Source organism: Trifolium pratense, linkage group LG5, assembly GCF_020283565.1.
Source record: "Trifolium pratense cultivar HEN17-A07 linkage group LG5, ARS_RC_1.1, whole genome shotgun sequence".
Lineage (NCBI taxonomy): Eukaryota > Viridiplantae > Streptophyta > Magnoliopsida > Fabales > Fabaceae > Trifolium > Trifolium pratense.
Window position 1 is genome coordinate 4276613 of NC_060063.1, and position 15437 is coordinate 4292049.

At 33.4% G+C, this 15437-nt stretch overlaps 1 protein-coding gene across 2 annotated transcripts; it reads right to left on the reverse strand.

Annotated features, from left to right (window-relative positions):
• Positions 1 to 2606: 2606 nt before the first annotated feature.
• On the reverse strand, positions 2607 to 12144 carry LOC123887379 (mitotic apparatus protein p62-like). Of its 2 annotated transcripts, XM_045936703.1 has the most exons (3): positions 11981 to 12144; positions 4497 to 4642; positions 2607 to 3164 (listed from the first exon to the last, which is right to left on the reverse strand). In XM_045936703.1, exons 1-3 carry the CDS (start codon positions 12049 to 12051, stop codon positions 2851 to 2853), a joined length of 531 nt encoding a protein of 176 aa, XP_045792659.1. In that variant the 5' UTR covers positions 12052 to 12144; the 3' UTR covers positions 2607 to 2850. The 2 variants fall into 2 exon arrangements, with proteins under 2 accessions (XP_045792659.1, XP_045792660.1); XM_045936704.1 differs by lacking the exons at positions 2607 to 3164; positions 4497 to 4642 and adding an exon at positions 9604 to 10161 and having other exon boundaries at positions 11835 to 12144.
• Between the last annotated feature and the right edge of the window lie 3293 nt (positions 12145 to 15437).

Genomic DNA, 15437 nt, shown 5'->3' on the forward strand with positions numbered 1-15437 from the left:
TGCTTCAGAGGGTTCAATGCTTAATTCGTGCTAGACAAACTGTTAAATTTTCGAAACTATATTGATTTAAAAATACCAATCTCAGCTCTCGCAAATCTTGACTAGTATTATAAATTATAAAGGTGGTGCTTAACTCTCGTCCTCACACCCGCTAATAAAATACTCTTTGAAAAGCAATATAATTTAATTAACTCTAATCCCAACTCTCGTTGCGAATTAGAGTTAATGTTTAGTTTTTACTATCTAGTAGAAATCTCACGCTCTCGCTCTATTGATTTTTACTTTAATTAATTCCCACTCTCGTGACGAATCATAATCAACGTTTAATTAAAAACTGCTTAAGAAAATAAAACAGTCGCCAATTTTCAAGAATTATATTTGATTTAAAAACACTAATCTCAGCTCTCGCAAATCTTGACTAGCGTTATACTTAGATAAAATAAATGCTCAGCTCTCACGCGCTCACTTACCTATATAAGTACCTTTGAAAACCAATATAAAACTCATCAATCCTAAATAGCTCTCGCGGACTTTAGAACTAACGGTCAGTTTTAACTATCCGGCCCTAAACCTCAACTCTCGTCAATGTTGGTTTATTGCCTTTAAAACAATCCTCACTCTCGTGAAGAATTATTTGAAAACGTAATTATTTAAAACTGGTGGTTGAAAACTATTAAGCACGAATTAACTACCGAACCCCTATTAGCTACTAACTACACATCCTAGCAACGCTAAATTTAGCTAGACATAACTAAAAATAAAGACATAAAAATAAAATAAGCAAATAAATAAATAGACATAATAAAAATAAAAACAAAAATTAAAAGCATAAAATAAAAGCAATAAAATAAAGACAAGAAATAAATAAGACCATAAAATAAAATAAGAACCTGAAATATAAAAGAAATCTCGAGTACGGATTCCGACAGCGTAACGGCAGAAAATAAAAAAAACTTATTAAATTCTCAACGGAGAATAAAATAATACTAAACTCTCAACTTTAGAGAAGAGAACCTTGTGGTACTAAGCCTAGTTCTCAATTCTCCAAGTCAAGTGTTATGTTTTTGAGTGAAGAGAACTAGCCTATTTATACTAAAATACAAGGAGGAAAACACAAGAACTGGCCGATGTGGGACTAATTGCACGTGTGGCGAACGCCACACGATTTGAATCAAATTGGATGGCCAGGATGAAGAAAGTGGCGACCGCCACTTGGTGCTAGCTGGTGAGCGCCATTTGCTCCTTGCTGGCGGGCAGCATTTGTTTTTCCTTGTGGGCTTGGCTGCACGTGGCTTGGGCTGCACTTGTGTGGCTTGGCTGCACTTGTGTGGCCCATTTTGTCTATTCTTGCTCCTTTTTAGTCCATTTTCGCTCCTTTCTTCAACTCGTACACTTTTTATCTGTTTATTTAAAATATGAGAAATAAGTAACTATTTATATAGTAAAATTTCGGAATCGAAATAAAAACATATAAAATATAATAGTAAATGGAACATAAAAACATACATTAGACCTTACCTTAAGTGATATCTGAATCACTATCAGAAAATGAAGAATAATCAGCAAACACCTTAGTTTTTCTTCCATAACAAGACCACCTCCAGGCACGCCGCAGCGCTTGATGACCTATTCGACATGATGGCATGATGAAACAACATAATGGACAACACACACAGAGCAAGCAACAACTACAAAGGAACTCAATCAATTTGTCCTTGCCATTGTTGGGACCTTGAATTTGGGATGAATTTTCCATTATATTTATATATGATATATGATGTGCGTGAATGCTTTACTTAGAGCTTGAACTAGGGCCAGCAACCATTTCAACTAGATACCATAAAGAGGGCAAGAGAGGAGGAGCAGATGAAATTATCTCGGAGTTCTTCCCCGCTGACGTCTAAGCTCTCAAAAACTCGGATTAGTCAACATGAATGATGAATGCTGCAATTGAAGATGAAATACTTGCAATACTATTAAAGGGCTGGTGGACATTTGCATGGAAATCTTTCCTAAGAAAGCATTTAGAACATGTGGTTTAGGTTCCTATATAGCGCATCAATGGTATCGTTTGCTTTGGATCTTGTGTGTAAACCCTTTTGGTTTTATGCTTTATAAGATGCATCTCGTACTCTCGCCGGTTAGAGGAATGTGAATGTTATTTATAAACTATTATTAGCTTCAATTCTCGTGCAATGTGAAATTTTTGGTATAATGGAACATATTCATCTTTCTTTAATTTTAGGCATTTTGCTATCAAGGAATATTGATTGCAATTGTAAAGGGTGCTTTTCACATTCAAGATTCGAAAATGGCCAATAAAATGTTAGCAATTGGTGAATGATGGCCAATAAAATGTTAGCAATTGGTGTAATTGGACCTGTCTAAAGTTATTCGTCCAATATTAAATGTATGATGTATCTAATGTTTTGCATTTTTCTTTCCAAAATTGGGACCATAACTTTTGAGGTTGCATTGAAAGATTTTGCAATGCATTACCACAAAAATGTGAAGGATGATTAGTGTATGTGAAGGATATCACTATATAAGATTTTGTATAATTTCTTATATCAGTGAAGGAATAAAATCTTTAAGAAAACTGAATCTAAACGCAAACAATTTTTTATATAAAATCAAACTTTTTTGTACTATGAATAACATCATTGCTAAACATAAACCAATTAGCACTTGTAATAATATATGATATACCTATAAGCATAAAACAGACACAATATAGCATGAATGCATGATCACATTGTTAAAAAGTAAAAACTCTCTATGCTACAACTGCAATTGGCAATTGCAAGTTCAATAGTTCATCACTTCATGTTAGGCTTTTCTTCATTGGCTCTACTCCTTTGGTTTAGCATCAAACTTAAAATCTTCTTCCTCTTCAAAATCAGAGTCACTCATTCCCTCCAAATCAGAGTCACTCATTCGCTCCAAATCAGAGTCAGAACCAAGCTCATCTTCCTCGTCAGAGTCTAGCTCATCTTCCTCGTCGGAGTCTTTCGACTCTGTCCCTTTACCTAGTATTTCCCTCATCAAATCTTGGTCAGCATCTATAGGCTTCCCTACCAAATACCTCTGCAACACTGCCTCAAACACTGCTGGTATTGCTTCCTCCTCGCCTTCTTGAAGCCTCGCAACACGCCTCTTCAACTCTTCATGAAACATGAACATAAAAATCAAAACTAAAACTTAAACTCAAAATAAGCTGATTCAGTATATTTGAACACTCGAAATTGGGTGTCTAAAACACTGCTTGAAAAACCAAGTCATAATATACCAAATTAGGCCTCTTCAACTCTTCAACATGAATACAATAAAGATCAAAACATGACACCAACTTTAAAAAAACCCGAAAAAGCTTATTCAATATATTGGAATATTTGAAATAGGTTTTTAAAAACATTGCATGGGAAACCAAGTCATGTTGTGAAATTCACAGAAGCATTATATTTCGATAACAATAGCAGAAAAGCCAAGTTATCACATTGGAGTCGTCAAACCGATTTAATAAAAAAGACATGTGCAACTTGATCCAATAATTAAGGGGATATTGCTATCATAAAATTGGTACTATAACGAGAAAGGATGAATGATGTGATTTGTGAAAGGCATGAAAGAAATTGTGGAAACTATACACTCTCTCCTGCCTGAAATTCTCCCTCCTTTCCAACTCTAGACCTTATGTACAAGTTACCTTTTCAATTCCATCAAATGGATTGATTGTATAATACATGTAACTTGCTATTGTCTTATTAAATCAATTTGCAGAAGATACATTTAGTCATACTACCGTCAATTTATTTGCTGCAACTAATCACAACCCTTACACATTATACAAAATTAGGCCTCTTCAACTCTTGAACATGAATACAGAAAATAAAAATCTAAACTTGACACCAACTTTGTAAAACCCAAAAAGAACAATTCAATGTACTACCTCTGTCCCTAAATATAAGCACGGCAAAAATGTTGTCCCTAGATATAAGTAATTTTTCAAATTACTAATGCATTTATTGCTACTTTTCCAAATAAACCCTAATAATATCACAAAGTACTTTATGTATTTTGGTATCAACCCTCTGGTTCCTAGGGAAATGAGGCTACAGTAATCCAGAGTTCGGCCGCGAAGTAAGTAATGTCTGGCCAAGAATTGTTCCCTCAAGGAATTGAAATCGGGCTCTCCTGAATAATTTTTCATAGGGGAGCTCATTAACCCCTTGAGCCCGATGTTTTGGTTAATATCACAAAGTACGATACATAAAATAGATATACATTAACTACCTACAGACAGTGCATATATTTATGAATGAAGACAGTATATTTGACTATGATATAAGGAGGAGGAGGAGGAGGAGGAGGAGGTGTTTTTGAAAACCAAATTATGGGTTCAAGTTCACAGAAACATTATATCAAACAGGTGGTGAACACAAAAATAAAAAGAAACAAAAAACCGATTAACTGAGAGGAATTTGTAGTAGTTTTACCTTCGTTGCTTATTACTTCTATATCTGGTGGTTGTTGATTCTTGTTGTTCTCATGGGTATGTGAAATAGGAGGTGGTGGTGAATCACCACGAGAAGAGAAAAATGAAGTGGGTTTGAAGAAAGAGAGAAGTGAAGGTGATGAAGATTTTAAGGAATAATTGTTTTTGTTCTAATGAGGTTGTTGTTGTTTGATGTTTCTCCTACGTCGTATGATCACGAAACAGTTCCGACAGTGTCAAGAAACCCTATTTCTACTCTTGACTAGACTAAATATATTAGATTTTCAATGCATTTAAAAGTAGATTTTCTCTTATATATAAGACGGGAGAAAGTAATAGTTATTTTTGTTTGACAATACTTTATTTCTAAAAATTGGATAGACTATTATATTATTCGATTTTCAAATTTCTTCTTATCTTTTGAGAGCATATCCAATAATCTTTTATATTATAAGCTTGTATACACAAGCAAACCCTAAACCCTAATTTGTTTTCTCTGTTTTCCCTCCATTTTATCTTGCAATTTTTATTAAAAAATAATACAATTTTGTCTTGACTAGGATTCGAACCCGCAACCCTTCAGTGCAAAGCAATATTTCCAACCACTATGGCAAGTATACCAATTGAGATTAAAATTATGTGCACTAATTGATAAGCACCATCAATTTTAAAAGTATATCATATCGAAATTATTGTTGACTATATTATCACGAAATATTTTTATGTCTTTCCTAATTAATGATTTTTTTTCTACCGGGTCATAAATTTAGAGAATAATTATCATGTGAGATTTGGAAAGTTATTATCACGTGTGATTTGGAAAGTTATTATCAAACTCAATTCTGCTAAATCAATTTTTTTTTGCAATACAACCAAATACAACCATAGTCATGTCACTAATCACATTCATTACTTTGATTTTAACATTGCAGATTTAATATTAATCGATGATCAATTGATACAATATGCACTAGATATTGAGATGATGTTACGTAGTTGTGGGAAGAGTTTAAAAGATTATCCTCCAAAGCCTAGAGCAGACACATCATTAGTTCCTGATATACAAAATAGTTTAATACACGATGAATTGAATTATAACAGACAATCATTAGCTGAGGAACATGTTAGATTGATGTCAACTATGACTTCAGAGCAACGTAAAGTATATGACACAATCATAACAAGAGTTAACGAAAACAAATTTGGTGTGTTTTTTCGTTATGGTTATGGCGGTACATGGAAGACATTTATCTGGAGGGCTATGTCAGCCGCATTACGCTCAAAAGGTGAGATAGTTTTAACAGTTGCCTCAAGTGGGATCGCTGCATTGCTTATACCTGGCGGTAGAACAACACATTCAAGGTTTTGTATTCCTCTAAATGTTGACGAGTTTTCAACATGTATCATAGTTCCTAAAAGCCTTTTGGCGCTATTAATACAAAAAACAAAGCTCATTATATGGGATGAAGCACCAATGATGCACAAACACTGTTTCAAAGCTTTTGATCGAACTTTAAAAGATATTCTCAAGTCTGTTGATGAAAAAAATAAACACATTCTCTTCAGTGGAAAAGTTGTTTTTGACGGAGATTTTAGACAAATTCAACCATTAATACCCAAAGGTACAAGGACAAAAGTTGTTCATGCTACTATTAATTCTTCAGTTCTTTGGAATTTTTGTGAACTTTTAACATTGAGTAAAAACATGAGGCTTCTCGGTGGTGCTTCGAGTGCAGACGTTGAACAAAGAAGATTGTTTTCTAAATGGGTTTTGGGTGTTGGCGATAGAGAAATTGGAGATGACAACGATGATGATTTAGAACTTGACATTCCATCAGATTTATTGATTCCAAATTCAAGTTATCCTTTTGCTTCTATCGTTGAAAGCACATATCCCCAACTTTTACAAAACATGAACGATATAATGTATTTCCAAAATAGAGTTATAGCTCCTAAAAATTCAATAGTCGACACAATAAATAATTATATGTTGGATTTAATTTCCTGGTGAAGAAAAAACATATTTGAGTTATGATACTCCACTCACACAAAATCTAGACGGTCAAACAGTGGATGATGTTCATACTCCCGAATTTTTGAACACGATTTCTACGTCTGGACTTTCAAATCACAAGTTGAAACTTAAAGTTGGAGTTCCAATTATGCTATTAAGGAATTTGAATAAAAAATTAGGATTATGCAATGGAACAAGATTTATTATTACGAGATTGGGAAAACGTGCTCTTGAAGGAAAAATTATTTCAGGAAGTAATTAATCGTGTGACAACGTGACTGCAAGTATACAGTCGTGTCGTGTAGTTTTAAAAGATATCGAACCCAAAGGACCAATAGTCGACCTACCGTTATCTAGTGTTGCTTTGTAAATCTAAGGCTAATGATTTAAAGGATTTTGATTAATTGAATAATTAAAATAAGAGAAATAAAAATATATTTTTTTAAAATTTTTTTATATGTAAATAAAATATTGCTAGGACGTGCTATTAGTTGCTTCAGAGGGTTCAATGCTTAATTCGTGCTAGACAAACTGTTAAATTTTCGAAACTATATTGATTTAAAAATACCAATCTCAGCTCTCGCAAATCTTGACTAGTATTATAAATTATAAAGGTGGTGCTTAACTCTCGTCCTCACACCCGCTAATAAAATACTCTTTGAAAAGCAATATAATTTAATTAACTCTAATCCCAACTCTCGTTGCGAATTAGAGTTAATGTTTAGTTTTTACTATCTAGTAGAAATCTCACGCTCTCGCTCTATTGATTTTTACTTTAATTAATTCCCACTCTCGTGACGAATCATAATCAACGTTTAATTAAAAACTGCTTAAGAAAATAAAACAGTCGCCAATTTTCAAGAATTATATTTGATTTAAAAACACTAATCTCAGCTCTCGCAAATCTTGACTAGCGTTATACTTAGATAAAATAAATGCTCAGCTCTCACGCGCTCACTTACCTATATAAGTACCTTTGAAAACCAATATAAAACTCATCAATCCTAAATAGCTCTCGCGGACTTTAGAACTAACGGTCAGTTTTAACTATCCGGCCCTAAACCTCAACTCTCGTCAATGTTGGTTTATTGCCTTTAAAACAATCCTCACTCTCGTGAAGAATTATTTGAAAACGTAATTATTTAAAACTGGTGGTTGAAAACTATTAAGCACGAATTAACTACCGAACCCCTATTAGCTACTAACTACACATCCTAGCAACGCTAAATTTAGCTAGACATAACTAAAAATAAAGACATAAAAATAAAATAAGCAAATAAATAAATAGACATAATAAAAATAAAAACAAAAATTAAAAGCATAAAATAAAAGCAATAAAATAAAGACAAGAAATAAATAAGACCATAAAATAAAATAAGAACCTGAAATATAAAAGAAATCTCGAGTACGGATTCCGACAGCGTAACGGCAGAAAATAAAAAAAACTTATTAAATTCTCAACGGAGAATAAAATAATACTAAACTCTCAACTTTAGAGAAGAGAACCTTGTGGTACTAAGCCTAATTCTCAATTCTCCAAGTCAAGTGTTATGTTTTTGAGTGAAGAGAACTAGCCTATTTATACTAAAATACAAGGAGGAAAACACAAGAACTGGCCGATGTGGGACTAATTGCACGTGTGGCGAACGCCACACGATTTGAATCAAATTGGATGGCCAGGATGAAGAAAGTGGCGACCGCCACTTGGTGCTAGCTGGTGAGCGCCATTTGCTCCTTGCTGGCGGGCAGCATTTGTTTTTCCTTGTGGGCTTGGCTGCACGTGGCTTGGGCTGCACTTGTGTGGCTTGGCTGCACTTGTGTGGCCCATTTTGTCTATTCTTGCTCCTTTAAGTCCATTTTCGCTCCTTTCTTCAACTCGTACACTTTTTATCTGTTTATTTAAAATATGAGAAATAAGTAACTATTTATATAGTAAAATTTCGGAATCGAAATAAAAACATATAAAATATAATAGTAAATGGAACATAAAAACATACATTAGACCTTACCTTAAGTGATATCTGAATCACTATCAGAAAATGAAGAATAATCAGCAAACACCTTAGTTTTTCTTCCATAACAAGACCACCTCCAGGCACGCCGCAGCGCTTGATGACCTATTCGACATGATGGCATGATGAAACAACATAATGGACAACACACACAGAGCAAGCAACAACTACAAAGGAACTCAATCAATTTGTCCTTGCCATTGTTGGGACCTTGAATTTGGGATGAATTTTCCATTATACTTATATATGATATATGATGTGCGTGAATGCTTTACTTAGAGCTTGAACTAGGGCCAGCAACCATTTCAACTAGATACCATAAAGAGGGCAAGAGAGGAGGAGCAGATGAAATTATCTCGGAGTTCTTCCCCGCTGACGTCTAAGCTCTCAAAAACTCGGATTAGTCAACATGAATGATGAATGCTGCAATTGAAGATGAAATACTTGCAATACTATTAAAGGGCTGGTGGACATTTGCATGGAAATCTTTCCTAAGAAAGCATTTAGAACATGTGGTTTAGGTTCCTATATAGCGCATCAATGGTATCGTTTGCTTTGGATCTTGTGTGTAAACCCTTTTGGTTTTATGCTTTATAAGATGCATCTCGTACTCTCGCCGGTTAGAGGAGTGTGAATGTTATTTATAAACTATTATTAGCTTCAATTCTCGTGCAATGTGAAATTTTTGGTATAATGGAACATATTCATCTTTCTTTAATTTTAGGCATTTTGCTATCAAGGAATATTGATTGCAATTGTAAAGGGTGCTTTTCACATTCAAGATTCGAAAATGGCCAATAAAATGTTAGCAATTGGTGAATGGTGGCACTAGAGGCAAGTATAATTGGACCTGTCTAAAGTTATTCGTCCAATATTTAGTGTATGATTGGACCTATCTAATGTTTTGCATTTTTCTTTCCAAAATTGGGACCATAACTTTTGAGGTTGCATTGAAAGATTTTGCAATGCATTACCACAAAAATGTGAAGGATGATTAGTGTATGTGAAGGATATCACTGATATAAGATTTTGTATAAATTCTTATAACAGTGAATGAATAAAATCTTTAAGAAAACTGAATCTAAACGCAAACAATTTTTTATATAAAATCAAACTTTTTTGTACTATGAATAACATCATTGCTAAACATAAACCAATTAGCACTTGTAATAATATATGATATACCTATAAGCATAAAACAGACACAATATAGCATGAATGCATGATCACATTGTTAAAAAGTAAAAACTCTCTATGCTACAACTGCAATTGGCAATTGCAAGTTCAATAGTTCATCACTTCATGTTAGGCTTTTCTTCATTGGCTCTACTCCTTTGGTTTAGCATCAAACTTAAAATCTTCTTCCTCTTCAAAATCAGAGTCACTCATTCCCTCCAAATCAGAGTCACTCATTCGCTCCAAATCAGAGTCAGAACCAAGCTCATCTTCCTCGTCAGAGTCTAGCTCATCTTCCTCGTCGGAGTCTTTCGACTCTGTCCCTTTACCTAGTATTTCCCTTATCAAATCTTGGTCAGCATCTATAGGCTTCCCTACCAAATACCTCTGCAACACTGCCTCAAACACTGCTGGTATTGCTTCCTCCTCGCCTTCTTGAAGCCTCGCAACACGCCTCTTCAACTCTTCATGAAACATGAACATAAAAATCAAAATTAAAACTTAAATTCAAAATAAACTGATTCAGTATATTTGAACACTCGAAATTGGGTGTCTAAAACACTGCTTGAAAAACAAAGTCATATTATGAAATTCATATAAGCATTATACCAAACAATGTCACGAATATCGAGGTCTAACTTATCCTTACAAAACCGGCTTGTAAGGTGAGGATTGCCTCCTCTTTATAAACTCTTCTCAAGAATCCTATCTATCCGATGTGGGACTAAATCCCACTGAGTGTTGGCCGCTAACACACCCCCTCACGCTTCAGCCCGACCCAATGGGCCTGAAGCGTGAACGATGTCGGAAGCCCAACGATATACCTAATAGGCTCTGATACCATGTCACGAATATCGAGGCCTAACTCATCCTTACAAAACCGGCTTGTAAGGTGAGGATTGCCTCCTCTTTATAAACTCTTCTCGAGAATCCTATCTATCCGATGTGGGACTAAATCCCACCGAGTGTTGGCCGCTAACATACAATAAAGATCAAAACATGACACCAACTTTAAAAAACCCGAAAAAGCTTATTCAATATATTGGAATATTTGAAATAGGTTTTTAAAAACATTGCATGGGAAACCAAGTCATGTTGTGAAATTCACAGAAGCATTATATTTCGATAACAATAGCAAAAAAGCCAAGTTATCACATTGTTGTCGTCAAACCGATTTAATAAAAAAGACATGTGCAACTTGATCCAATAATTAAGGGGATATTGCTATCATAAAATTGGTATTATAACGAGAAAGGATGAATGATGTGATTTGTGAAAGGCATGAAAGAAATTGTGGAAACTATACACTCTCTCCTGCCTGAAATTCTCTCTCCTTTCCAACTCTAGACCTTATGTACAAGTTATCTTTTCAATTCCATCAAATGGATTGATTGTATAATACATGTAACTTGCTATTGTCTTATTAAATCAATTTGCAGAAGATACATTTAGCCATACTACCGTCAATTTATTTGCTGCAACTAATCACAACCCTTACACATTATACAAAATTAGGCCTCTTCAACTCTTGAACATGAATACAGAAAATAAAAATCTAAACTTGACACCAACTTTGTAAAACCCAAAAAGAACAATTCAATGTACTACCTGTCCCTAAATATAAGCACGGCAAAAATGTTGTCCCTAGATATAATGCATTTATTGCTACTTTTCCAAATAAACCCTAATAATACCAGAAAGTACTTTATGTATTTTGGTATCAACCCTCTGGTTCCTAGGGAAATGGGGCTACGGTACTCCAGAGTTCGGCCGCGAAGTAAGTAATGTCTGGCCAAGAATTGTTGCCACAAGGAATTGAAATCGGGCTCTCCTGAATAATTTTTCATAGGGGAGCTCATTAACCCCTTGAGCCCGATGTTTTGGTTAATATCACAAAGTACAATCCATAAAATAGATACATTAACTACCTACAGACCGTGCTTATATTTATGAATGAAGAGAGTATATTTGACTATGATATAAGGAGGAGGAGGAGTAGTGAAAGTTCAAAATGGTGTTTTTGAAAACCAAATTATGGGTTCAAGTTCACAGAAACATTATATCAAACAGGTGGTGAACACAAAAATAAAAAGAAACAAAAAACCGATTAACTGAGAGGAATTTGTAGTAGTTTTACCTTCGTTGCTTATTACTTCTATATCTGGTGGTTCTTGATTCTTGTTGTTCTCATGGGTATGTGAAATAGGAGGTGGTGGTGAATCACTACGAGAAGAGAAAAACAAAGTGGGTTTGAAGAAAGAGAGAAGTGAAGGTGATGAAGATTTTAAGGAATAATGAGAGAGATGAATACGGCGTGCGTGGGATGAGATGTTTCTGAGAAGAATCGAAGTCATTATTGTTTTTGTTCTAATGAGGTTGTTGTTGTTTGATGTTTCTCCTAAGTCGTATGATCACGAAACAGTTCCGACAGTGTCAAGAAACCCTATTTCTACTCCTGACTAGAGTAATATATTAGATTTTCAATGCATTTAAAAGTAGATTTTCTCTTATATATAAGACGGGAGAGAGTAATAGTTATTTTTGTTTGACAATACTTTATTTCTAAAAGTTGGATAGACTATTAGGGTCTGTTTGGTGCGCTGGATAGAGAGACAGGATAGTATAGAATTAATCTGTTTAAATTTTTTGTTTGGTGCACCAATAGAAAAGGATAAACTTAACCTATTTTTAATCCTATCCTATTGGCTCTTTGTTATTTTAATCCTTATTTTAAGTTGGGTTACCAACCTATAACACAAACTCTTTGTTATTCCTAATTTCTATACGGTTGATTCTGTGCATATCGTACTTATACAATCTCTGGTTTTTTATTTTATTTTGACGTAACTACAAATATCCCTCTTTGTTCCAACTACGATTGTTGCAATTGCAATCAACAATTGTATTCATATTCCTAATCGTTTTGTCCCATGAAGATTACTACTATGGTGGTGATTGAAAAGGGAAGGCAATACAACAATACAGTGACTTCAATTTTTATTTTTTTTTGCCTGATTTTGCAAAGTAACTGAAAAGTTTGTTTGTTTTTTTCCAAGGTAAAGTTTGTGTTTTTTTTTATTTTTTTATAATTATAAGAAATTATTTAATTACTTATTTGTTCAAAACAATTATATGAAATTATTTTATTACTTATTTGTTCAAAAAAATATATATTTCATTACTTATTTTTACACAGCCAATTGTTTTTTGACTAAATTTTTATAATACCAATTTAAAATATGAAAATAATTTTTCTTATAAAAAATATGCATTTGTTTTGTAAGATAATTTTATTATTTAAATATATATTTTACTGTATCAATATCAAGTGTGGACTAAATACAAATATAAAAATAAAATAATGTTATCCGCTTTCTTATCCCATGTGCACCAAACAGATGATAGGATAGTGGTTATCATGTCACTATCATATCCTATCCTTATCCAGCTTCTTATCATATATTATCTCTATCATATCCTGCGCACCAAACGGGCCGTTATATTATTCGGTTTTCAAATTTCTTCTTTTCTTTTGAGAGCATCTCCAATAAGAGTATTTAAGAGAGTATCATAGGCTAATGTTCTGTATCTTAATTTTTTTTATTATTTGAGTTCCATGACGTAACATAGAGGGTATTAAAATTGATGATACGATACCTTATTTAAAGTACCGTGTCATCAGTTTTAATATTGATTTAAGTTAAAAAAAAAATATAAAAGGATCACTTTGCTAATAATGTACGATACCCAAAGTGATATCAACATTGGAGAAAAATATATATGAGTTCCATAAGTATTACATGGCATTGTGGGGACCGCTTATTTGTAATGTATAATACTCAAAGTGGTATTATTATTGGAGATGCTTTGTTACTTGTCATCACTTTTTTGTTCGGTTTAATCAAATATGGGTGATTTTAGGTCAAATCTTGATCTTAAATTAGACCTCCAATATTTTTTTTTTTTGTCTTAGATGAAGTGGTAATCCACTAAAATTAAACTCATATATAATTGTAAGATCCCGGGTTATGACATCCAGCCTAACAATTTCGACATTTTTACCAATTGACCACCTCCAAATTGTTTTTTCATTCGCGTTATGTTAAATAAGTGTGATTCTCACATATTTGTTAGTTTTGATTTCACGTCTTTGTACGGTGTATTTTGTTGTTTTGTCTTTGTGTGATGTATTTTGTTGTCCCGTTTTTGTGTGGTGTTCATTTGTTTCAGGTTGACGCATTAGTTTCGACAAGTGCAAATTCATCTATCTACAATATATAAAAAGAAGATACATATGAAATCACTAATTTGCCCCTATTTCATTTTTTGACACATAATCATTTTTAAGGGTATTTTGTGTCTTTATTAAAAAAAATCTACAATATATAAAAAGAAGATACATATGAAATCACTAATTTGCCCCTATTTCATTTTTTGACACATAATCATTTTTAAGGGTATTTTGTGTCTTTATTAAAAAAAATAGTAGAAAAATGCTAAAACATTTCTAAGCAGGATTCGAGCACTTAACCTTTTAGTTACATTTTTTATTATATTTACCACTAAGCCATATGAATTAATTTGTTATATTTTTGGAACCAATATGAGTTAAATGCCCAATTGTAACCACAAAACTCCACTTTGTTTGTTACTTCTCCCACGATTTTTTTCTTTTTATCTAAAAATCCAATTTTTTGTATGTAACCCAAATTCAAATTAAATTACCTCACTTTATATCTACAATATATGAAAAGAAGATGCATATGAAATCACCAATTTGCCCCTTTTTCATTTTTTGAGACATAATCATTTTCAAGGGTGATTTCATATGTATTTTCTTTTCATATATTGTAAATTTTTTGAACCAATATGAGTTAAATGTCCAATTGTAACCACAAAACACCACTTTATTGAAGGTGTGAAAACACAAGAAGGGGGGGTTGAATTGTGTTTTAGCTAAGTTAAAACTTTTTCAAGTTCTTAACTCAACTAAGTTAGCAGCGGATAAACAACACAAATAATAACAAGATAGAGAGAGAGAGAGAGATCACACAAGCAATTTGTAACACCCAAACCCGTTATTTAATTAACTCTGCCTTTATACAATCTTTTTCGAAAATACGCAGCGGAAAAATTGAAAATCTGATTTATAAAACGCTGGTTTGAATATCACAAACTTCATTCAAAGATAATACTAATACATTTATCTAGTAAAATATTCGAATGAACTAAAAACAAAACCTCGCATCGAACGATGCGTTATTAGTTATACAAAACGGATACTTTTCAAATGAAAGCTTAAGACCAACAGAGTATACTAAGAGGACTACATGCATATACATATAAAAACCCCTTTTTCCCGTGTCTCAATCAGAGTAGAGCTTCACCATTTCACTCGGACGAGGCTGACACCTAACCTGTCAACCTGGACCCCCAAAGGTCCAGCAATTACACATAGCAGAGAGTTAGAAAACATAAACATAAATATAAGTGTGAGTAGTATACTACACACTTCACACGCTATCATACATTTCTAACTCACGCACATACATCGTCAAATACGACTACCAATTAATCATTCATTTACAAACACACCAATCATATAGTTTCACGTCTTCTCGGACACTACCAAAGTGTTCATTTTATAGTCATGACGGACTCTACACTTGTTCATTTTATAGTCATGACGGACTCTACACTTGTTCATTTTATAGTCATGACGGACTCTGCTCACATACCA

Coding starts and splice junctions, on each gene's coding strand:
- LOC123887379 (XM_045936703.1), bottom strand. CDS start 12,051: ATGACTTCGATTCTTCTCAGAAACATCTCATCCCACGCACGCCGTATT. Junction 4,643..11,980: donor CTCTCTCATTATTCCTTAAA/ATCTTCATCACC, acceptor TTATTCCTTAAA/ATCTTCATCACCTTCACTTC. Junction 3,165..4,496: donor AGAAGTAATAAGCAACGAAG/GTAAAACTACTA, acceptor TGTTTCATGAAG/AGTTGAAGAGGCGTGTTGCG.